The sequence below is a fragment of the Pristiophorus japonicus genome, chromosome 17 (genome assembly GCF_044704955.1).
Source record: "Pristiophorus japonicus isolate sPriJap1 chromosome 17, sPriJap1.hap1, whole genome shotgun sequence".
In the NCBI taxonomy this organism is placed as follows: domain Eukaryota; kingdom Metazoa; phylum Chordata; class Chondrichthyes; family Pristiophoridae; genus Pristiophorus; species Pristiophorus japonicus.
This window is the reverse complement of record NC_091993.1, coordinates 81,865,507-81,892,359: the sequence shown is the minus strand read 5'-3', so window position 1 is coordinate 81,892,359 and position 26,853 is coordinate 81,865,507. Positions and strand designations below refer to the sequence as shown.

The 26,853-nt window shown below is 46.4% G+C and overlaps 1 protein-coding gene across 1 annotated transcript in view; it reads right to left on the bottom strand.

Annotated features, from left to right (window-relative positions):
* The window catches only part of LOC139227823 (signal peptide, CUB and EGF-like domain-containing protein 3), a 454,761-nt gene that overhangs the window by 67,790 nt on the left and 360,118 nt on the right, over positions 1-26,853 (bottom strand). The window contains exon 9 of the mRNA XM_070858892.1: positions 983-1,099. Within this exon, the coding sequence (XP_070714993.1) occupies positions 983-1,099 (117 nt within the window). The remainder of the gene's footprint in view (positions 1-982; positions 1,100-26,853) is intronic.

The window sequence follows — 26,853 nt, the reverse complement described above, 5'->3', positions numbered from 1 at the left end:
GTTTCCAATTTGTCCCACTTCCCTGCTTTTTTCTCCACAGCCTTGCAAATTTTTCTTTTTCAAGTATATATCCAATTCCCTTTTGAAAGATGCTATTGAATCTGCTTACATGACCACCTTTTTTTGAATCCACTCTGTATTGTTCCCCATTCAGAATTGTGATCAGAGATTGTTGGGTGGCGTGCTCCATCAGTGCCCTGTCCGATAGGCTGGATTACAAACTTGTAGCCATGGAACGCAATACCCATAACAGCATGGCTCAGTGTCATCAGAAGGTGCTGAGGAGAAACCAGGCTCTTACTCAAAGGAATAGGAAAAATCCCCAAAACAGTTCGATGACCGAGCCACCCAGGCCACCGTCACGCACCTTAAGTGGGGTCAAGGGTGTCAGTATCAGGGGCAAATAAACCGACCATCTGCCCAGCCCTTTCAGCCTTGGAATGACGGGGGACAAGAGCAAATTGGAAAGGGGATAAAAATCAAGTGCTAGGTACACAGACAGTGCTCCGTTACACAGCCTTAAATGACAGAAAGTGTTGACATGGCTCAGGCGCCACCTCAGACTCCTTCCCAGTAGAGAAACAGGTCTCCTTTCATCCAGCTCATAGTGCCATACGATGGAATGGTGTCAACTGCGTGCCTCCAGCACATGGAACACTGAGTTCAGTTGGCCGGGCAATGCACTTCTCAAGATATGGTTTGTTTTTATAGTCTCGCAGCGATGGCATCAGAGCACAGACATCCTGTGTGCTGTGGGTTTTATTGGGGATAGAATCAGAATCAAAATAATGGACTATTTAACAATGCCACAAATTAACAGAATTTGTCCCATGGTACCCCCTTATATAAGCAGCCACATCGGATGGTTCAGATTTAACAAAATACCATTCGTTCAACTTCACTCACCCTCATTTTCCTGCATTACTGAGTGTTCATTCCAGCCCTTCTTAAAACACAATGAGAATTTAGAGCATCCACCTACCTCCACAGTGCGTCAGGCCATATAATGTGTAACCCTTGTGGCAAAAGCATTCAAAGCTTCCAGGGGAGTTCACACAGATGTGATCACATGTTCTGTCAAAGGAGCATTCATCAATATCTAAAAACGAAAAGGGAAATTAATCACAGAACTGAACATTCTTAGGCACATTGGGCTCATTTCGTACACTGAATATCCCAAATCATCTCAAAAAATAAGGACCACAGACTGTGATAGTCTGCATGAAGAAGAATCACAAACATGTCACAGACATGCGCACTAAATATAGAATATATTTAGAACCTTGTGTCGCAGATAGGAGACACTATTTATTTAAAAGGTGCTCAACCGACCATTTTCTCCTAGAAGAAAGAAATGAAAGTGGGGCAGGGTGCTGCAGTGGATAGAACAGGTCACAAAAATAGAGACCGAAACCTCATTTTTATTGCGTGCAACTCCTAAAACATGTATTGAGGTGCTCACCTACACCTGCTAGTCAGCCGGTGGGACAATGCTGTTTTAACACAAGGACAGATACTGGCCCACTTATGCTCCACTCTCTGGGCCCACGTTTTCCACGTGCGAGTGCATACACAGGGAAGATTGGAGCCAAAGAATCGAAAACTAACCAATGGCCAAGAGTCATCCTTCAAACAACTTCTCACAATGCAGCTCCCACATCTCCACCTGAACCTCAAAGAGCAGCATTCCCAGAACGCGCTCAGGGGCGGAAAGCGGCTATCGCCCCGGTTGAGGGCGATAACTTTGCCAAGGTCAGACATTCTGCGCCCGGCGCCACCCCGGGGCGTAAAGGGGTAGCCGCGCACGGCAATGACATCATCGCCAGAGGCGCAGTGGCCTGGGGCGCTACCAGTGGGGCGCGGCGCCACTGCATTCGCGCGTCTGCTAACTCCCGCGTAGTTTTGCGGGAGCCGGTAGCCTCTCCCCCCACCCCCGGGCGAAAACATTTTCGCACCCAGTTAGCGCCCCCAGAGGAGTTAACGGGAGGCGCACAACAGGGGGATTTCGCCCGTTAAGTGTCAGTGATGTGAGAAGCAGTCTTATGGGCACAAGTACCGTATCTTACAGGAGGTGACAAAACATAGCCTTCCAAAATATCTTGCCACTAAAGAAAAACAAACTTTAGAGAAATAAGAAGCATTTAACTTATTTTTTTTCCTGTTATTTTCTGAACCAAAAGGTGAATAGTGAATTTCCCACAACGTTATAAAAAGCTCTTTGAATTGGTCTTACTCGCTCCCTTATTAGTTGATCCCTTTCAGAGATTTATGAAAAGTTGCTGATAAGGTTGTACATATATTAGTTGATCTTCCTGAAGCCAGGAACAATGGAAAGTCCATGCTTTCCAGACTGGAATAGTGCTGCCACAGGATGTCACACTCCGATCTGTTCTTTTCTAGTTACGTATCTTGAATCTAGATGATAGGAAACGAAAATGCTCATGGGAGCTGGGGAAATGGCCATTGTTTGATGCCCATTCTAGAAGATAGGACCTGGTTAAGACAGCAGCCTGTCTCAGCTGCTTAGTGGACCACACCTGGCACATGGTCAGATCAATGTGGATGGATTGAGTACTTGAGACCAATTCTCATTAAAGTCTTGGCTTTGTGAAGCATAATACAACTGCTGAAGTAATCATTCCGACACCACAACTAAATGTTTCTATCCATGCTGGCCAGGTACTACCTAATCTCATGTTCTGATATAAAAAGGTAGCTAGCCTTGGCTCAGTGGCTACACTCTTACCTCTGGGTCAGAAGGTCATGGATTCAAGCTCCACGCTAGAGACTTGAGCACATAATGCTCAAACTTCAGTGCAGTACTGAGGGAGTGCTACACTGTCAGAGATGCCTTCTTTCAAATGAGATTAAATTGAGGTCTTGTCCGCCTTCTCCAGTGAATGCAAAAGATCCCATGGCACTATTTTGAAGAAGAGCAGGGGAGTTCCCCCAGTGTCCTGGCCAACATCACTAAAACAGATTGTTTGGTCAATAATCTCATTGCTGTTTTTGGGACCTTGCCATGCGCAAAATGGCCGCTGAGAATCCCTACATTACAAACAGTGACTACACTTAAAAAATGTATATCAGTGGCCATGAAACTCTTTGGGACGCCCAGAGGTTGTGAATGGTGCTAGAAAGAAAGAAAAGAAAGACTTACATTTATATAGCGCCTTTCACGACCACCGGACATCTCAAAGTGCTTTACAGCCAATGAAATACTTTTGGAGTGTAGTCACTGTTGTAATGTAGGAAAGACGACAGCCAATTTGCGCACAGCAAGCTTCCACAAACAGCAATGTGATAATGACCAGATAATCTGGTTTTGTTATACTGATTGAGGGGTAAATATTGGTCAGGACACCGGGGATAACTCCCCTGCTCTTCTTTTAAACAGAGCCTTTTACGTCCACCTGAGAGAGCAGACTTCTCATCTGAAAGACGGCACTTCCGATAGCGCAGCACTCCCTCAGCACTGCACTGGAGTGTCAGCCTAGATTTATGTGCTCAAGTTCCTGGAATGGGACTTGAACCCACAACCTTGTGACTCAGTGGCGAGTGTGCTACCCACTGAGCCGCAGCTGACACTTATATAAATATAAGTTCATTCTTTCTTTTATAACGTTAATGTAATAAAAACGTCAAAACTTGAGGGGGTTATGAAAGTTCCATTAACCCAAGATGAACTCCTTTCAAAGCTCCTTTTCAAACACTAGCCATAAACAATTTTTGTTTCTCTGGAAATCAATCTGCCTCCAGGTATGGGTTGGGCTGGGTTTCTGTTGGTGCGTACAAAAGCTATTGAATCCAGCGTAGAGTCATCTAGCACTGGGCTGAGCTCCACAACACAGACTGTAAAGGATTGTTCTATACCACCACCACCACCACTAGCCTTGTGGGAATTTGGATGTGGGTTGCTTACAGGAGTTTTTGTCCTCCCATTTATTTATTTTTATCTCTTATTTTTTTCCTCCCTGCACCCCACGACATTTCGCAATCAAGGAGAATCAATGATCTAATCACTGACCCGTATTGACGCTGTGGTTGAGCTAGAGTGGCTGAGATTAACTTGCTGCCCAATTCTTCTTCATTGTGGATAAGTGCCCAAACTCTGCACATGCCGTTACCCTTGAAGGATACCTTTGGTCTCACTGCTCGAGGTTCTGTTGGCATGAATCTTGATCCTATCACTCTGTGGGAGTTTATTATAGTACAAACATTTAATACTGCCAAGCCACTGATCTTTATGAGTAAAGGTGGGCAGATGTGTCGACTGGATCAGGACGTCACAGCTTGTAAATATACTCTGAGTCAGTGGTCACAGTCAGTGGTCACAGGTTGGCTGTGAGAATGTAATGGGATTCCAGTATAAGGGGTGCATTTCTTAACCCACCAGCAGTTGGCAGGACTGGTATTACCACAGCTTGACTTTTGCTGTCAATGGCAGGAATAGCACACTTCTATTTAGAATTCAAGAACATAAGAATTAGGAGCAGGAGTAGGCCATACAGCCCCTCTAGCCTGCTCCACTATTGAATAAGACAATGGCTGTTCTTCGACCTCAACTCCACTTTCTTGCCCTATTCCCATATCCCTTAATTCCTCTGGAATCCAAAAATCTATCAATCCCAGTCTTGAATATACTCAACAACTCAGCATCCACAACACTTTGGGGCTGAGAATTCCAAAGATTCACAATCCCTTGAGTGAATAAATTCCTCCTCATCTCACTCTTAAAAGGCCGACCCCTTATCCTAAGACTGTGCCGCCTAGTTCTAGACTCTCCAGCCAGGGGAAACAACCTCTCAGCATCTACCCTGTCAATCCCCGTCAGAATCTTAAATGTTTCAATGAGATCACCTCTCATTCTTCTAAACTCCAGAGAGTATAGGCCCAATCTACTCAATCTCTCCTCATCGGACAACCCTCTCATCCCAGGAATCAATCTAGTGAACATTTGTTAAGCTGCCTCTAAGGCAAGTATATCCTTCCTTAAATAAGGAGACCAAAACTGTGCACAGTATTCCAGGTGTGGTCTCACCAAATCCCTGTACAATTGTAGTAAGATTCCCTTATTCTTATACTCCAACCCTTTGCAATAAAGGCCGACATGCCATTTGCCTTCCTAATTTCTTGCTGTACCTGCATGCTAACTCTCTGTGGGCCCGAGTTTGGTGAAACATAAGTTCCACCCAAATACCATCCAAAGGACTGATAAGATCCTGACGGAACTTTGGGCGGAAGTTTCATGAAACAATGCGGGAAAGACCGCCCGGCGGCAAAAATGGGCCTTACACGCCGATTCTGGGCGGCAGTGGGCAGTAGCTCCCATTCTGGGCGGCAAATGTGATCCCTGGCAAAGTGCCGCCGAGGATAGAGTCGGGCCCAGGGAGGGTGGGAACTGATAAAATAGAAAGTTTTCAAACCAATATAAAAAAAAACACCAGAAATCCTTCAGGGGACCCCATCCACCTAAATCCTTGCAGGTCTTCATACTTACCGCTCAGGTAAGACCTGCCTCCATGAGGCGGTCTTTTCCCCTGCTGGAGCGGAGGACCGCCCAGACCAAACTGGGAACGCAGCGGGCGGGAGGACTCTTGTGGGCATTGCATGCTGGCGCACACCAGCGGTCTTCTCTCCCCGCCAGCATGAGGACCTGACAAAACTCGCTCATTGGGGACAGCGCCCAGAAACCATTGAGACTGCTGAGAAAATTCATCAGCAGCCGACGGTAAGTTGACCAAATTCGGGCAATGTGTTTCTTGTATGAGGACACCCAAATCTCTCTGAGCACCAACATTTAATGGTTTCTCACCATTTAAAAAATATCCTGTTTTTTCTACTCTTCCTACCAAAGTGAATAGCCTCACATTTTCCCATATTATACTCCATCTGCCATTTTACTGCCCACTCACTGAGCCTGTCTATAGGCTCTTTGCTTTCTCTTCATACCTTACTTTTCCACCTAGCTTTGTATCATCAGCAAACTTGGATACGTTGCATTCGGTCCCTTCATCTAAGTCATTAGTATAGATTGTAAATAGCTGAGGCCCAAGCACTGATCCTTGCAGCACACCACTGAAAATCTGAAAATGACCGTTTATCCCTACTCTCTGTTTTCTGTCAGTTAACCAATCCTCCATTCATGCAAAACCTTACCCCCAACCCCATGTGCCCTTATCTTGCTCAACAACCTTTTATGTGGCAACTTGTCGAATATCTTTTGGAAATCCAAATATACTACATCCACTATTTCCCCTTTATCTACCCTGCTAGTTTCATCCTCAAAAAACTCTAATTTGTCCAATACGATTTCCCTTTCATAAAACCATGTTGATTCTGCCTAATCATATTACGATTTTCTAAGTGCCCCATTACCATTTCTTTAATAATGGATTCCAGCATTTTCTAGATGACTGATGTCAGGCTCACAGGCCTACAGTTCACGGTTTTCTCTCTCCATCCTTTCTTGAATAGCGGGGTTACATTTGCTACCTTCCGATCCGCCAGGACCTTTCCTGAATGGAGCGAATTTTGGAAGATCACAACCAATGCATCCACTATCTCTGCAGCTACCTCTTAGACCCCTAGGATGTAGGCCATCAGTTCCAGGGAATTTGTCAGCTCTTAGTCCCATTAGTTTCTCAAATACTTTTTCTCTACTGATATTAATCACTTTAAGTTCTTCACTCTCATTAGCCCCTCGGTACCCCGCTATTTTCGGTATGCTTTATGTGTCTTTTACTTTCAAGACAGATACCAAGGGGTGGAAATTCGGCCGCCCCTCTGTTGCGGCGTTATATCCAGGCGGAGCAGTAAATTTTGCGCCGGGAAATGGTTTGCATCTTGAGCCGCAAAATTCACCAGCTGGGCCCTGAGTGTGGGCGGAGTGCAAGGGAAGGCATTCCACACCTCTCTTAGGGCACTAGGCCGGCTGAGCAACTGAAACTCCCGAGCTAAACAGCTGGCCTCGGAGCGCCCTAAGAGAGGCCTGGGGGGGGGGGAAAAACCTGAAAAAAACCCATCAAAAACATTCCCAATACATTACTGATGCCACAGCTACATAAACCACAAAAATAAAAAAAATAAAAAACAATCACACCTACCTCAGGTAGACATTCCTTCCCTCACTGCAGCCGGTACAGCTCGGACTGCCAGGCGGTCCCACTAGGGTGCGCTACGGTGTTGCAACCAGGGGCGTTGCACACCGGCTCGCCTCTCCCAGGCGGTATTGCACCATGTCCCTGCAAACCTGGCACCGAATGTCCCGGCGGAGCGCTGGAAGCTGGCCGGAAATGCCTTCCGCCGCCATTACCGCCCCTCCAGGGTGAAAACAGAAGCGGCAATGAACTGAAAATCCAGCCCAAAATATTTGTTTAAAGCCTCTGCCATTTCCTTGTTGACCATTATAATTCATCCTGTCTCAGCCTCTAAGGGACCAATGTTTAATTTCACAATTCTCCTTTCTTCAAGTACAGCTGGTACGGGCCTCCTACTAAAGCGGGTGAACAAATTGGTGATCATCTGCCAGTTTCCTCTCTCCCTCTCAGTATTACTACTGATGGCAACAGGAACAAAAGCTGAAGAAACGTTTCTGCCAGAACTTCAGTTGGATTACCATTAATGTTATAGATTGTACCTGTGTGTGTGTACGTGTGTGCGTGTATGTATATGTATGTGTGTGTGTGAGAGTGCGGGTATGTGAGTGTGTGTATGTATATGTATGTGTGTGTGCGTATGAGTGTATGTGAATGTGTGCCTGTGTGCGGCTACGTGTATGTGGGTACATGTATGTATGCACATGCAAAGTGGAAAACACTCGAATTTTGTCCACTTATTCGATAGCAGACCTTGAGCAAATCATCTACCATAACATGCAAAATCCTGAGCGGACATATCAGTAAAAAGCAAATGCTCAGATAGTAAACTGTCCTTTACCTCAGAGACCTGTGTTCAAATCCAGGTCAAAATGATATCAAGGTTTCCTCTCCCTAGTGCCTAAAAAATGTTGAAGTGCAATGGATTTAAGACAGTCTAAATCTAGTTCCTAGTGGGTGTGAATGGTGATGCAGAAGTGCCCATAACTTGGCAGAAAGACCACAATGTTAACTGCTATGGAAAGTGAAAAAATTCCCACAGCAGAAGTAAAGGATATGACTCGGCGGGGCCTGAAGCACATTGTTGGAGCAGAGTGGAGAAGACTTAATTCTGCAAATGGCTGAGCTGTACCTAACTTAGGAGTGCTTGATGCTGATAGTGGGTGCCTATACATTGTATACATCTATATATATATATACATATATAGCGCTTCATTTCTCGCTTAATACCCACTTTTGGCTTGTAGCCAATTTTCTCCCAGGTCGAACAGCGGTAAATCTGCTGCCACCTTCTCTTGTAAAGATATTTCACTCATATAAGTTTGATCCAAGTTTGGATTTGAGTTTGAAACACCCTCCCTAGCTTTAAAGGAGTAGAGCATGCGTTCTGTCCCTCAGCATATACTCACATTACAACTGGGCACTGGCTTTCATTTAATCCATCTGCTTTCCTATATAAAATAATGTTATGATGTATTATGTTGTGGAAGTATAATGACCATCTATGTTAATGAGAACCACAGAATGATCAGAGGGAGCTGATTTTAATGAAATGTCACTGCTGACATTTTCAGCATGGATTTAATTATTTTTTTTCCAATTTTTTTTCCCCTTAAATGTGTGCTGCATTCAAAACTTTGATGCAATTATAATAAATCTTTTACTTCCTTGTTGGCAGAATGGAACTTTCCATTAAAAGCTGGCTAACCACAAAAATGCCATGCTGCTGCAAAACCAACAAACTCTGTCCGCACTGGAAAAAAGAAGCCATGATATATTTGGTCATTGCAGTTAGAATCCCAGCACGGGGAACAGCATGCAGTAATAACCTAGATTTGTACAATGTTTTTCACGTAAAGAAACATTTCAATGAGGAGCGCTCTTATAAGAACAAAAGAAATAGGAACATGAGTCGGCCATGCGGCCCCTCGAGCCTGCTCTGCCATTGAATAAGATCATGGCTGATCTTCGACCTCAATTCCACCTTCCCCATATCCCTTAGCAAGGAGTGCAGTGGTGGACAATGAACAACAAAAGTTGGAAATTTGGTGGGGAAGTGGGGGAAGGGACAAGGAGCCAAATGCATGGTCAAAGGGAACGGTTCTTAGGGCATTTTTGAAAGGAGGTATAGAGGTTAGCAAAGCAAATGGGTTTGGGAGAATTCCACAGGGCAAGGGTACAGTGGCTGAAATGTGTGGAATTCTGCAACATTTGCCACTTATTAACCATTAAACAGCTCAGAAAATTCATGACTTTTTTTTTCTGGAACTACTGGCTTGAGTTAAATACAACACAGCACCCATAAACCTCGCTGAGCAGGTGTCTCGAGCAAGCCATGGATCTGAATGGAGAGAGAATAGATTTGAAATGGTCACTTTAAGCATCTCAGGACTCTCGTAGATTGGGGGATGGGGCAGCTCTTGTGAATCCACTCTGTAGAAGGCGAATGAGTTTTTTAGGCATGGGGCTGAAGAGAGAGAATGTGAGGAGGCAAGCTCACTGAGGTAAAGATTTGAATTAATTAAAAAAAATAAATTCCTATCCCACCAAGGAAATAAAAGGTTTATTATAATTATATCAAAGTCCCAAGTGCAGCACACTTTAAAAACGTTTGAAAAAATGAGTCAATTATTTCAGTGTGTGCCACCACAATCCCAGGCTCAAATAGCCAGACCTACAAACTCTTGCTGAGGGATCATGGCCTCAGGCTGTGTGTATTGTGCCAATATTTCCTGATATTTCTCTTAATAAGAACATAAGAATTAGGAGCAGGAGTAGGCCATTCGGCCCCTCGAGCCTGCTCCACCAGTCAATAAGATCATGGCTGATCTTCTACCTCAACTCCACTTTCCTGCACTATCCCTATATCCCTTGATTTCCTTAATATTCAAAAATCTATCGATCTCGGTCTTGATTATACTCAACGACTGAGCCTCCACAGCCCTCTGGGGTACCGAATTCCAGAGGTTCCCCACCCTCTGTGAAGAGATTTCTCTTCATCTTAGTCCTAAATGGCCAACCCCTTATTCTGAGACTGTGACCCCTGGTTCTAGACTCCTCAGCCAGGGGAAACATCCTCCCTGCATCTACCCTGTCAAGCCCTGTAAAAATTTTGTATGTTTCAATGAGATCACCTCTCATTCTTCTAAACTCTAGAGAATATAGACCTAGTCTACTCAATCTCACCTCATAGGACAATCACCACCCCCGCCACCCCCCAGGAATCAGTCTGCTGAACCTTCGTTGCACTCCCTCTGTGACAAGTATATCCTTCCTTAGGTATGGAGACCAAAGGCTGGATTTTCCAGTCCTTTGCGCTCTGCGTTTCGCTCCAGAGCGGCGTGAAAGGCGACGTTGGGGTCTCTTGCGCCCCCTTGCGATCCTCTGGTTCCGTTTTGCGCCGGTGCTGAGCAGCACTGCCGGGAAGAGCTGCGCCAGGTGTGCGACACCTTTGGTTGCGACACTGGCAGGAGTTTTGACTTTTGCCCGATCTGTCCGTCCGGGAGTGTGCCCGCAGTGACTGCCCGGGAAATCAGAGTGGTCCAACATAGCCGCCGGCAGTGAGGAAGATAAAGTACTCTGAAGGTAAGTGTGAGTGTTTGTTCCTTTGATTTTTTTTCTTGCGATTTGTATTGTGGTGGCGTGGGCAATGTTTTGGGAAAATTTGTGTGTTTTTTTAAAGGCCACCCCCCCCACCCCCCCCCGCCCCGCCCCCCCAGGCCTCTCTCGGAGTGCAGAATGCCTGGCTCTATAGTTCGCGGGTTTCCCATCCTTGAGCCACGAAAAGTGTACAACGCTTCCCTTAGCGCTGCACCTCCTGACACAGGGCCTAGATGCCCAAACTTCCACACTAAAGCGCAAGCTATTCCCGGCCGGTAACTTTCCCGCCCCACCTCCATTTTCGCCCCGAAAACAGAAAAGCCTAAAATCCAGCCCAAAAACTGTACACAATACTCCAGCTGTGGTCCCACCAGGGCCCTATATATTCTCTTGCTTTCTCTCAATAGGCAGTGCGAGAATGCTGGAAAATACTATGGAAGTCGGACTATCCCAACAAGCCGGTGAAAGTTCGCTATTTCCTTATGAAGGGATATGGGGATAGGGCAGGAAAGTGGAGTTGAGGATGAAGATCAGCCATGATCTCATTAAGAACATAAGAACATAAGAAATAGGAGCAGGAGTAGGCCATTTGGCCCCTCGAGCCTGCTCCATCGTTCAATAAGATCATGGCTGATCTGATCACGGACTGAGCTCCACAACCCTGCCCACTCCCCATAACACTTTATTCCCTTATCACTCAAAATTCTGTCTACCTTCGCCTTAAATGTATTCAATGACCCAGCCTACACAGCTCTCTGGGGCAGAGAATTCAATAGATTTACAACCCTGAGAGAAGAAATTTCTCCTCATCTCAATGTTAAAATGGGTGGCCCCTTATTCTAAGACTATGTCCCCTAGTTTTAGTTTCCCCTATGAGTGAAAATATCCTCCCTGCATCCACTTTGTCGATAAATTGAATGACGGAGAAGGCTCGAGGAGCCGAATGGCCTACTCCTGCTCCTAATCTTATGTTCTTATTTAAACACCAGGCCACAAGATTTCATTACTGCTGTGCCTACTTGGCTGAAGGAGAATAGACTCTCAAACCCCATAGTTAGGTGGGCTACAATTAGAGGAGGGACAAACAGAAAGAGAAGTATGGGCGAGGGGAAAAGATTTTAAAAAAGGGTGAAAAATGGAGAAAGGAGGACATGCGGATCTCAACAGGAGCACTACAGAGATCCTCAATACCTCCAGGGAAGCCCCAATAAACCAGCCAGTATTCCCATCCCCGATTGCTACAGCTATTGGAGAGCACATGTGTGAGGATGTCAGGAGATGGCACCCCATACCGATTGTCACATTAATGTCTTCTATTTTAATTGTAGGACTCACATGACTGATACTAAAAACAGCAAAGGAAGTTGAAGAACAAATCATTCTCAAAAAGGTGGCACTTTGAAGAATAGGATGAACACAGTTTGGAACATATCGCCTTAAATTAATTCCAGCTCGCCCAAGTAAACTGAGTTGCAGAGTTAGTGTTTGGTGTTTTTATGAGATAAGGAAACTATATCTCAACTATATCAGTAGACAAAGTAGAGTCAGAGAACAGAGTAATACATTCTGGTTTGATTACAGTTTGAGATAATGTCTGTTTCCCCGTGAAGCCCATATATCTCCCACATAAGTATTTACAACAAGCACACAATTAAATAACTCGGGGCATGGAGTGTGCGGAATGAGCTCGTGTGCTGCTTGACTGCTCTGTGTGATGACAAGTATTAACTGCGATACAACAGACCGTACTTCATTGAGCTCCTTATTAATGTGAACCAGTCAAGCACTCAATGGCCTTTGTAGTTTTTAAAACTCTAAATCCTTCCTGCGCTCGGAGAGCAGCAAAAATGATTTTCTGCATTTCCTCTCAAAAGGCGGTTCATTTCCCCCCCCTGCATTTTCTCCCCCCCTCCCCCCACCTCCCCATCTACCCTGTATGCACCCCGCGCTGTTCAGTGGGAAGGGGATGGATGGTACAATGATAGCATCAGCATAGATGGTAGCGAGGTCAATTGAGCAGAAGGGACAGGATTAGTGCAGGAAGGAATCCCCCCCTCCCCTGTGCCTGACGACTTATCCAACCCTCTCCAACCGGAACATGACCAGTCGCCATAGCAATGCTCAAGTTCATAGGTTAGTTAAAACTGAAATTCGAAATCAGGAATCGTACAATCCAGCATTATGGCCTTGGGCTTTGTGCAAATTCAAACTTTAACTTTTCCCTCCCTCCCCAACGCCACCCCCGCCCCCTCCCTCCCCCCCCCCCCCCCAACTCCAACCTTACAACATTTTATTTTTGCCCCAACTTCACCGTGAAATCCTACAAGAAATCCTAGCCTTAAGAAGAAAGACAAAACTCTTGCATTTATATTATGCCTTCACGACCTCGGGAAGTCCCGAAGCAAATGAAGTACTTTCTGAAGTGTACTCTCTGTTACAATGTCAGAAACCCGGCAGCAGATTTGTGCACAGCAAGCTCCCACAAACAGCAAAGTGATAAAGACCGGATATAATCTGTTTTTAAGAGTTGAAGGTTAAGTGATAAATATTGGTCCGGACAGGCTTGGTAAGTGGGAGCAGGCTGGGTTATCCCAGGGAAACCCCTCCCTTTTACTCACCGTCTTCTCCCAAAAGCTTAAGAGCAGGAATTTTTCACGCAGTGAATGAATGTGGAAGTCCCGTGTGGAAACCAGCAACAGCTCACTTACATGTGTCTATTACAGGCCCTCCCCATTCCAGATCTTTATACATTAACAACCGCAAAGTTAAATTACAGAAAGGCGCAGACCTTTCCTGAATATTGAACATTATCAAAATAAACATTGAAATTTGCCCTCTCTTCAATTTAGACGCGTGAAATCCTAAATTGGGCTGCCTACTGTGTAAAAAAGGACTTTGCATCGTGCAAACACTGCCAGTACATCGAATAGTTTGGGCGGGTTAGTACGAGGGGATAATATGAGGTTAATAATCTGTTCTGTTTCGACTCATGGCAAACAGAGACGAGTGTCACCCTTCACTACAAGAACATCTGTTCTCACTCCCTGCGATTAGGAGTAACGGGATTCTTAAAGGCTGCTGCTCACAAGGTATTATAGAACTGCGTATCAATATATGGGCCTATGCAATCGAGGCTGCGCAGACAGACTGACGCTAACTCATTTTGGTGCTTTAATTATTCGATTGGATTAAAAAAAGACTTGCATTTATATAATGCCTTTCACAACCACTGGACTTTACAGCCAATGAAGTACTTTTTGAAGTGTAGTCACTGTTGTAATGTAGGAAACGCACAGCCAATTTGCACATAGCAAGCAGCAATGTGATAGTGACCAGATAATCTGTTTTCGTTATATTGATTGAGAGGTAAATATTGGCCAGGACACCGGGGATAACTCCGCTGCTCTTCTTCGACATAGTGCCATGGGATCTTTTACATCCACCAGAGGGGGCAGATGGGGCCTCTGTTTAACATCTCGCCCGAAAGACAGCACCTCTGACAGTGCAGCGCTCCCTCAACACTGCACTGGAGTGTCAGCGTAGACTTGTGCGCTCAAGTCTCTGGGGTGGGACCTGAACCCACAACCTTCTGACTCAGAGGCGGGTGTGCTACCCACTGAGCCACAGATGACACTATGTAAAGCATAGAAAAATCATTTAAAACACACACAGGCGGGAACTCCCCTAATGGCTTAATGGGTAAATTGGCAGCGTGCTGTGCCCCTGAGCAGGTGATGTTGGCTCGATCACAGGTCTGAGTTGATTTAGCTGGTTTCAGCCAACAGTTTGGGGATTGCAAAAGGCCTCAATCGCCCTGAGCTGGGAAAGGGGGAAACGAGTCACGATCTATGATCACTATCCAGTGAGCTCTGTTGAAAGGCGTGTGCATTATCAGGTTGGGTGGGGGGGTGCAATTTCCTCTGTGCGCTTGCTGGACCAGGGTAACAGCAAGTCCCTCTGCAATGGCCCCACAGGACCAATCAGGGCTGGGGGGAGAATTTAGAAAAAGCAGAACCACCCCCCTATAAGTCAGTCCAGTATTTAGAAACTGTGAAGAAGCAGATTTGATTGAGATTGTTCTGTAACAACCATTGTAACAAAGTTCACTTCATGTCGTAGTGCTCAAGCAATGAACTCCCCAGCTATACTGCACACTGTGCCAGGTAAATTACTGAAAATACGGCAACTTCAAATTCCCAGAAGAAAATGAGGCAACTTCACAGGGACCACATCAAAGAAGTTGTGCGTCAATAAGAATGGTTTAATTCTGAGCTGTTCAGCCTTCCTTGAGCGAAACATGGCCACAGTCCAGTGAGCCTGTCACAAATCACTATTTAATTAGAGCACCCAGACATTCCTCTCTGCCAGCTTTTCTGATGAAGCCTCTTTGTTGAGTCTTGAACTGTTTACACAGTCCCACCTGATCTACCTGCTTGAATGCACAATGAAGCAACAATATTTTATCAAGGTGTAATCCTCAAGAGATCTCGCCTCTACTGCAACAAAAATGAGATTACAGTAAGGTTAAACTTAGGTGAGAGTGACGAACCACTGACATACCCGACTCCAAACATGGCGTCACGATCCTTTGCTGACTTGTCTGCGGTTCACATATCTCTGCTGCTGCTGACTGTGAGGAACACCACAGGTTCATTTATATGAGGGTAACACTCCCTTGTTTTGAATGGGGTGGCATCTTGAAGAAAATATGTATTATCAAATCTTTATTTGCTGATATACAATGCAATGACAAACTGTGTCAAAGTGCATCATCCTGTCAACTCTTGGCATCTTCTAACTCCCCTTTGCCCCACACAGCCAACCCACGTCTCCCCCACAAACGTTTCTTCCCTGTACCGCAAGAAACCCAACTGTAAGCATGTGGGCTCATGTCTTCTTTTCAAAAGTTAATTTTATGTTCCTGTTAGTGACAGATGGGCATTCAGGGTATGGATCATCTTTCAGTCTTTTGTGTCTAGTCAGGTACAGCATCGGTCAATGGGTCAGATACAGCATTGTGCATGAAACACAAAAACATAGTATGCAGGTACAGCAAGTAATCAGGAAGGCAAATGGAATGTTGGCCATTATTGCAAGGGGGATAGAGTATAAAAGCAGAGAAGTCCTGCTACAACTGTACAGGGTGTTGGTAAGGCCACACCAAGAGTACTGCTTACAGTTTTGGTCTCCGTATTGAAGGAAGGATATACTTGCATTGGAGGCTGCTCAGAGAAGGTTCACTGGGTTGATTCCGGAGATGAGGGGGTTGACTTATGAAGACAGGTTGAGTAGGTTGGGCCTATACACATTGGAGTTCAGAAGAATGAAAGGTGATCTTATTGAAACATATAAGATACTGAGGGGGCTCGACAAGGTGGATGCAGAGAGGATATTTCCACTCATATTTAACGCTGTGACTTCGGTGTAAAAGCCGTCCTTGAAAGATCACGCAGTTAATGTACTCCAGATGTTAACGAACCTGATTGATATTGTTCCTGGCCTACCGATCGATGCTGTATCTGACCCATTGATCGATGCTGTACCTGACCCATTGATCGATGCTATACCTGACCCATTGATCGAGGCTGTATCTGACCCATTGTTCGATTTTGTATCTGACCCATTGATCGATGCTGTATCTGACCCATTGATCGAAGCTGTATCTGACCTATTGATCGATGCTGTATCTGACCCATTGATCGATGCTGTATCTGACCCATTGAATGATGCTGTATCTGACCCATCGATCGATGCTGTATCTGACCCATTGATCGATGCTGTATCTGACCCATTGATCGATGCTGTACCTGACCCATTGATCGATGCTGTATCTGACCCATTGATCGATGCTGTATCTGACCCATTGATCGATGCTGCGTCTGACCCATTGATCGATGCTGTACCTGACCCATTGATCGATGCTGTACCTCACCCATTGATCGATGCTGCATCTGACCCATTGATCGATGCTGTACCTGACCCATTGATCGATGCTGCATCTGACCCATTGATCGATGCTGTACCTGACCCATTGATCGATGCTGTACCTGAACCATTGATCGATGCTGTATCTGACCCATTGATCGATGCTGTATCTGACCCATTGATCGATGCTGTATCTGACCCATTGATCGATGCTGTATCTGACCCATTGATCGATGCTGTATCTGACCCATTGATCGATGCTGTATCTGACCCATTGATCGATGCTGTATCTGACCCATTGAACAATGCTGTACCTGACCCATTGATCGATGCTGTATCTGACCCATTGATCGATGCTGTATCTGACCCATTGATCGATGCTGTACCTCACCCATTGATCGATGCTGTATCTGACCCATTGATCGATGCTGTATCTGACCCATTGATCGATGCTGTATCTGACCCATTGATCGATGCTGTATCTGACCCATTGAACAATGCTGTACCTGACCCATTGATCGATGCTGTATCTGACCCATTGATCGATGCTGTATCTGACCCATTGATCGATGCTGTACCTCACCCATTGATCGATGCTGTATCTGACGCATTGATCGATGCTGTACCTCACCCATTGATCGATGCTGTATCTGACCAATTGATCGATGCTGTATCTGACCCATTGATCGATGCTGTATCTGACCCATCGATCGATGCTGTATCTGACCCATTGATCGATGCTATATCTGACCCATTGATCGATGCTGTACTTGACCCATTGATCGATGCTGTATCTGACCCATTGATCGATGCTGTATCTGACCCATTGATCGATGCTATACTTGACCCATTGATCGATGCTGTATCTGACCCATTGATCGATGCTGTACTTGACCCATTGATCGATGCTGTACCTGACCCATTGATCGATGCTGTACCTGACCCATTGATCGATGCTGTACCTCATCCATTGATCGATGCTGTATCTGACCCATTGATCGATGCTGTATCTGACCCATTGATCGATGCTGTACCTCACCCATTGATCGATACTGTACCTCATCCATTGATCGATGCTGTATCTGACCCATTGATCGAAGCTGTAGCTGACCCATTGATCGATGCTGTACCTGACCCATTGATCGATGCTGTAGCTGACCCATTGATCGATGCTGTATCTGACCCATTGATCGATCCTGTACCTCACCCATTGATCGATGCTGTATCTGACCCATTGATCGATGCTGTACCTCACCCATTGATCGATGCTGTATCTGACCAATTGATCGATGCTGTATCTGACCCATTGATCGATGCTGTACCTCACCCATTGATCGATGCTGTATCTGACCCATTGATCGATGCTGTATCTGACCCATTGATCGATGCTGTACCTGACCCATTGATCGATGCTGTATCTGACCCATTGATCGATGCTGTATCTGACCCATTGATCGATGCTGTACGTCACCCATTGATCGATGCTGAATCTGACGCATTGATCGATGCTGTATCTGACCCATTGATCGATGCTGTATCTGACCCATTGATCGATGCTGTACCTCACCCATTGATCGATGCTGTAATTGACCGATTGATCGATGCGGTATCTGATCCATTGATCGATGCTGTACCTCACCCATTGATCGATGCAGTATCTGATCCATTGATCGATGCTGTATCTGACCAATTGATCGCTGCTGTACCTGACCTATTGACCGATGCTGTACCTGACCTATTGACCGATGCTGTTTCTGACCCATTGATCGATGCTGTATCTGACCCATTGATCGATGTTGTATCTGACCCATTGATCGATGCTGTACCTCACCCATTGATCGATGCTGTACCTGACCCATTGATCGATGCTGTATCTGACCCATTGATCGATGCTGTAACTGACCCATTGATCGATGCTGTATCTGACCCATTGATCGATGTTGTATCTGACCCATTGATCGATGTTGTATCTGACCCATTGATCGATGCTGTATCTGACCCATTGATCGATGCTGTATCTGACCCATTGATCGATGCTGTATCTGACCCATTGATCGATGCTGTAACTCACCCATTGATCGATGCTGTACCTGACCCATTGATCGATGCTGTACCTGACCCATTGATCGATGCTGTATCTGACCCATTGATCGATGCTGTATCTGACCCATTGATCGATGCTGTATCTGACCCATTGATCGATGTTGTATCTGACCCATTGATCGATGCTGTCTCTGACCAATTGATCGATGCTGTATCTGACCCATTGATCGATGCTGTACCTCACCCATTGATCGATGCTGTATCTGACCAATTGATCGATGCTGTACCTGACCCATTGATCGATGCTGTACCTGACCCATTGATCGATGCTGTATCTGACCCATTGATCGATGCTGTACCTGACCCATTGATCGATGCTGTACCTGACCCATTGATCGATGCTGTACCTGACCCATTGATCGATGATGTATCTGACCCATTGATCGATGCTGTATCTGACCCATTGATCGATGCTGTATCTGACCCATTGATCGATGTTGTATCTGACTCATTGATCGATGCTGTATCTGACCCATTGATCGATGCTGTATCTGACCCATTGATCGATGCTGTTTCTGACCCATTGATCGATGCTGTATCTGACCCATTGATCGATGCTGTAGCTGACCCATTGATCGATGCTGTACCTGACCGATTGATCGATGCTGTAGCTGACCCATTGATCGATGCTGTATCTGACCCATTGATCGATGCTGTATCTGACCCATTGATCGATGCTGTACCTGACCCATTGATCGATGCTGTACCTCACCCATTGATCGATGCTGTACCTGACCCATTGATCGATGCTGTACCTCACCCATTGATCGATGCTGTATCTGACCCATTGATCGATGCTGTATCTGACCCATTGATCGATGCTGTATCTGACCCATTGATCAATGCTGTACCTCACCCATTGATCGATGCTGTATCTGACCAATTGATTGATGCTGTACCTGACTCATTGATCGATGCTGTACCTGACCCATTGATCGATGCTGTACCTGACCCATTGATCGATGCTGTACCTGACCCATTGATCGATGATGTATCTGACCCATTGATCGATGCTGTATCTGACCCATTGATCGATGCTGTATCTGACCCATTGATCGATGTTGTATCTGACTCATTGATCGATGCTGTATCTGACCCATTGATCGATGCTGTATCTGACCCATTGATCGATGCTGTATCTGACCCATTGATCGATGCTGTACCTCACCCATTGATCGATGCTGTACCTGACCGATTGATCGATGCTGTATCTGACCCATTGATCGATGCTGTACCTCACCCATTGATCGATGCTGTATCTGACCCATTGATCGATGCTGTACCTGACCCATTGATTGATGCTGTACCTCACCCATTGATCGATGCTGTACCTGACCCATTGATCGATGCTGTACCTCATCCATTGATCGATGTTGTATCTGACCCATTGCTCGATGCTGTATCTGACCCATTGATCGATGCTGTATCTGACCCATTGATCGATGCTGTATCTGACCCATTGATCGGTGCTGTACCTCACCCATTGATTGATGCTGTACCTCATCCATTGATCGATGCTGTATCTGACCCATTGATCGATGCTGTACCTGACCCATTGATCGATGCTGTACCTGACCCATTGATCGATGGTGTACCTGACCCATTGATCGATGCTGTATCTGACCAATTGATCGATGCTGTATCTGACCCATTGATTGATGCTGTACCTCACCCATTGATCGATGCTGTATCTGACCCATTGATCGATGCTGTACCTGACCCATTGACCGATGCTGTATCTGACCCATTGCTCGATGCTGTATCTGACCCATTGATCGATGCTGTATCTGACCCATTGATCGATGCTGTATCTGACCCATTGATCGGTGCTGTACCTCACCCATTGATCGATTTTGTACCTCACCCATTGATCGATGCTGTATCTAACCCATTGATCGATGCTGTACCTGACCCATTGATCGATGCTGTATCTATCCCATTGATCGATGCTGTACCTCACCCATTGATCGATGCTGTATCTGACCCATTGGTCGATGCTGTACCTCACCCATTGATCGATGCTGTACCTGACCCATTGATCGATGCTGTATCTGACCCATTGATCGATGCTGTATCTGACCCATTGATCGATGCTGTATCTGACCCATTGATCGATGCTGTATCTGACCCATTGATCGATGTTGTATCTGACCCATTGATCGATGCTGTCTCTGACCCATTGATCGATGCTGTACTTGACCCATTGATCGATGCTGTATCTGACCCATTGATCGATGCTGTATCTTGATCGATGCTGTAGCTGACCCATTGATCGATGCTGTATCTGACCCATTGATCGATGCTGTATCTGACCCATTGATCGATGCTGTATCTGACCCATTGATCGATGCTGTATCTGACCCATTGATCGATGCTGTACCTCACCCATTGATCGATGCTGTATCTGACCCATTGATCGATGCTGTATCTGACCCATTGATCGATGCTGTACCTGACCCATTGATCGATGCTGTACCTGACCCATTGATCGATGCTGTACCTGACCCATTGATCGATGGTGTACCTGACCCATTGATCGATGCTGTATCTGACCCATTGATCGATGCTGTATCTGACCCATTGATTGATGCTGTACCTCACCCATTGATCGATGCTGTATCTGACCCATTGATCGATGCTGTACCTGACCCATTGACCGATGCTGTATCTGACCCATTGCTCGATGCTGTATCTGACCCATTGATCGATGCTGTATCTGACCCATTGATCGATGCTGTATCTGACCCATTGATCGGTGCTGTACCTCACCCATTGATCGATTTTGTACCTCACCCATTGATCGATGCTGTATCTAACCCATTGATCGATGCTGTACCTGACCCATTGATCGATGCTGTATCTATCCCATTGATCGATGCTGTACCTCACCCATTGATCGATGCTGTATCTGACCCATTGGTCGATGCTGTACCTGACCCATTGATCGATGCTGTATCTGACCCATTGATCGATGCTGTATCTGACCCATTGATCGATGCTGTACCTCACCCATTGATCGATGCTGTACCTGACCCATTGATCGATGCTGTATCTGACCCATTGATCGATGCTGTATCTGACCCATTGATCGATGCTGTATCTGACCCATTGATCGATGCTGTATCTGACCCATTGATCGATGTTGTATCTGACCCATTGATCGATGCTGTCTCTGACCCATTGATCGATGCTGTACTTGACCCATTGATCGATGCTGTATCTGACCCATTGATCGATGCTGTATCTGACCCATTGATCGATGCTGTACCTGACCCATTGATCGATGCTGTATCTGACCCATTGATCGATGCTGTATCTGACCCATTGATCGATGCTGTATCTGACCCATTGATCGATGCTGTAGCTGACCCATTGATCGATGCTGTATCTGACCCATTGATCGATGCTGTATCTGACCCATTGATCGATGCTGTACCTGACCCATTGATCGATGTTGTATCTGACTCATTGATCGATGCTGTATCTGACCCATTGATCGATGCTGTATCTGACCCATTGATCGATGCTGTATCTGACCCATTGATCGATGCTGTATCTGACCCATTGATCGATGCTGTACCTGACCCATTGATCGATGCTGTATCTGACCCATTGATCGATGCTGTATCTGACCCATTGATCGATGCTGTACCTGACCCATTGATCGATGCTGTAGCTGACCCATTGATCGATGCTGTACCTGACCCATTGATCGATGCTGTATCTGACCCATTGATCGATGCTGTACCTGACCCATTGATCGATGTTGTATCTGACTCATTGATCGATGCTGTATCTGACCCATTGATCGATGCTGTATCTGACCCATTGATCGATGCTGTATCTGACCCATTGATCGATGCTGTATCTGACCCATTGATCGATGCTGTAGCTGACCCATTGATCGATGCTGTACCTGACCGATTGATCGATGCTGTATCTGACCCATTGATCGATGCTGTACCTGACCCATTGATCGATGCTGTACCTGACCCATTGATCGATGCTGTACCTGACCCATTGATCGATGCTGTACCTGACCCATTGATCGATGATGTATCTGACCCATTGATCGATGCTGTATCTGACCCATTGATCGATGCTGTATCTGACCCATTGATCGATATTGTATCTGACTCATTGATCGATGCTGTATCTGACCCATTGATCGATGCTGTATCTGACCCATTGATCGATGCTGTACCTCACCCATTGATCGATGCTGTATCTGACCCATTGATCGATGCTGTACCTGACCCATTGATCGATGCTGTACCTCACCCATTGATCGATGCTGTACCTGACCCATTGATCGATGCTGTACCTCACCCATTGATCGATGCTGTATCTGACCCATCGATCGATGCTGTATCTGACCCATTGATCGATGCTGTATCTGACCCATTGATCGATGCTGTACCTGACCCATTGATCGATGCTGTATCTGACCCATTGATCGATGCTGCATCTGACCCATTGATCGATGCTGTATCTGACACATTGATCGATGCTGTATCTGACCCATTGATCGATGCTGTACCTGACCCATTGATCGATGCTGTATCTGACCCATTGATCGAAGCTGTATCTGACCCATTGATCGATGCTGTATCTGATGCTGTATCCATTATGAAATATGAAATAAGAACATGAATAGGCCATGTGGCCATGTGGCCCCTCGTGCCTGCTCCGCCATTTAATAAGATCATGGCTGATCTGATCATGGATTCACTTCCCTGCCCACTCCCCATAACCCCTTTATTCCCTTATCGCTCAAAAATCTGACTATCTCCGCCTTAAATATATTCAATAACCCAGCCTCCACAGCTCTCTGGGGCAGAAAATTCCACAGATTTACAACCCTCTGAGAGAAGAAATACCTCCTCATCTCAATTTTAAATGGGCAGCCCCTTATTCTGAGAATATACCCCCTAGTTTTAGTTAACGATGTCATAGGGAAAACTAAAAGTAGTGGGTATAGTCTCAGAGCCAGTGAGCTGGTAACAGCCTGGAGACTGCTCACTATCCGTAAGGTGCCAAAATCCACAGAAAGCGAGACAAAAAAAAGAAAAGAATGTAAAAGAAAAAGGGAGAGAGAAAGAAAGAAAGATATGGAGAGACAGCGAGCAAGACAGATTGACAGACAGGCAGACAAACACAGCTTTGGCCAATCAGTAAGGTAGAGACTGAAGCTCCTGCTACTTTGCTCTACTGAAGTGCCAACGCTAATTTTCCATCAGTGTAGCAGCCATCCTTGATGCCTCTATGTCACCCTCTTTATTCTGGAACAGCAATGGTTACATCCTGTGGGCTAGTTTGGAACACTCTTGACTTCCAGTAATCAGGATATCCAGGGCACGAGTGAAAGTGCCAATTATTCCAAACTATGGGAAGTTTTATATTGTCGACTTGCACTGACGAAGAAATCAGTTGTGACTTGATTTGACAGGAACTCTACAGATATCAGGGATTATATCAATCTGTGTGGGATCCAAACCATTTAAAGGACAAGTGTTCAGATACACAGTCATAACTGTGGCAGTAAATAAAGCCCAGAGGCTCACTGCATCTTTACTGCACTCAGCTCTTCCACTGAGCTATTTGTTCTAATTCCATATCCTTGTATTTTCATCCTTTTATATTCTGCCTTTTCCAATACATTGTTCAGTTCCGTTTTAAATGATGCACTCTCTCTGCCTCAATAACCACTTTTGGCAAAATATTCCCTGTTGCAATGACTCCAAAAAATGTTCTTTGACTTCCCTCTTTGTTCCGTTATTAATAATTGTCTGAGTCTAATTTTCTTTCTCACTGATTCATCAATCGCTCTCAAAACAATTCAGAATTTAAAAAACCTCCAATAGGCCCCCCTTAACTTTCCCTGTTTGTGAAAAAAGCAGCAATTCTTCCCAATTATAGCCTCTGATTCCTGGCATCACTCTAGTGAATCTTTCAAAGGCCCAACTATTAATGTCAGTGAAGCCGCATGGCCTGATTATCCTTCCAGGAACGGAGTGGCCAGAACTGCCCACAGTACTCCAACTGTTGTCGAACAGGTGATTCGGACAAAGAAGCAATACTGAAACTTTGCTCTGGTGATCTTGAATATTATCCTCAGCACTGCCTCTCTGACAGTGCAGCACTCCCTCAGCATTGCCCCTCCGACAGTGCAGCGCTCCAACAGCACTGCCCCTCCAACAGTGCAGCGTCCCCTCAGTACTGTCCCTCTGACACTTCAGCGCTCCCTCAGCACTGCCCCTCTGATACTACAGAGCTCCCTCAGCACTGCCCCTCTGACACTTCAGCGCTCCCTCAGCACTGCCCCTCTGAAACTTCAGCGCTCCCTCAGTACTGTCCCTCTGACACTTCAGCGCTCCCTCAGCACTGCCCCTCTGACACTTCAGCGCTCCCTCAGCACTGCCCCTCTGACACTTCAGCGCTCCCTCAGCACTGCCCCTCTGACACTTCAGCGCTCCCTCAGCACTGCCCCTCTGATACTGCAGAGCTCCCTCAGCACTGTCCCTCTGATACTGCAGAGCTCCCTCAGTACTGCCCCTCTGATATTGCAGCGCTCCCTCAGTACTGCCCCTCTGATACTGCAGAGCTCCCTCAGTACTGCCCCTCTGATACTGCAGCGCTCCCTCAGTACTGCCCCTCTGATACTGCAGAGCTCCCTCAGTACTGCCCCTCTGATACTGCAGAGCTCTCTCAGTACTGCCCCTCTGATACTGCAGAGCTCCCTCAGCACTGTCCCTCTGATATTGCAGAGCTCCCTCAGTACTGCCCCTCTGATATTGCAGCGCTCCCTCAGTACTGCCCCTCTGATACTGCAGAGCTCCCTCAGTACTGCCCCTCTGATACTGCAGAGCTCCCTCAGTACTGCCCCTCTGATACTGCAGCGCTCCCTCAGTACTGCCCCTCTGATACTGCAGCGCTCCCTCAGTACTGCCCCTCTGATACTGCACCGCTCCCTCAGTACTGCCCCTCTGATACTGCAGAGCTCCCTCAGTACTGCCCCTCTGATACTGCAGAGCTCCCTCAGTACTGCCCCTCTGATACTGCAGAGCTCCCTCAGTACGGCCCCTCTGATACTGCAGCGCTCCCTCAGTACTGCCCCTCTGATACTGCAGAGCTCCCTCAGTACTGCCCCTCTGATACTGCAGAGCTCCCTCAGTACTGCCCCTCTGATACTGCAGAGCTCCCTCAGTACTGCCCCTCTGATACTGCAGAGCTCCCTCAGTACTGCCCCTCTGATACTGCAGAGCTCCCTCAGTACTGCCCCTCTGATACTACAGAGCTCCCTCAGCACTGCCCCTCTGACACTTCAGCGCTCCCTCAGTACTGCCCCTCTGAAACTTCAGCGCTCCCTCAGTACTGTCCCTCTGACACTTCAGCGCTCCCTCAGCACTGCCCCTCTGACACTTCAGCGCTCCCTCAGCACTGCCCCTCTGACACTTCAGCGCTCCCTCAGCACTGCCCCTCTGATACTGCAGAGCTCCCTCAGCACTGTCCCTCTGATACTGCAGAGCTCCCTCAGTACTGCCCCTCTGATATTGCAGCGCTCCCTCAGTACTGCCCCTCTGATACTGCAGAGCTCCCTCAGTACTGCCCCTCTGATACTGCAGAGCTCCCTCAGTACTGCCCCTCTGATACTGCAGAGCTCCCTCAGCACTGCCCCTCTGATACTGCAGAGCTCCCTCAGTACTGCCCCTCTGATACTGCAGAGCTCCCTCAGCACTGCCCCTCTGATACTGCAGAGCTCCCTCAGTACTGCCCCTCTGATACTGTAGAGCTCCCTCAGTACTGCCCCTCTGATACTGCAGCACTCCCTCAGTACTGCCCCTCTGATACTGCAGCGCTCCCTCAGTACTGCCGCTCTGATACTGCAGAGCTCCCTCAGTACTGCCCCTCTGATACTGCAGAGCTCTCTCAGTACTGCCCCTCTGATACTGCAGAGCTCCCTCAGCACTGCACCGAGGTGTCAACCTGGATTATGTGCTCGTGTCTTGGAGTGGGGCCATGAGCTCCTCACTTTGATTGTGTTACTGGCTCATTCCTGACTTCTGGTCTGATTCTATATTTCAGCATTGCTATTTCTTTGTATAAACAATAATCTAAACGAGTCGGT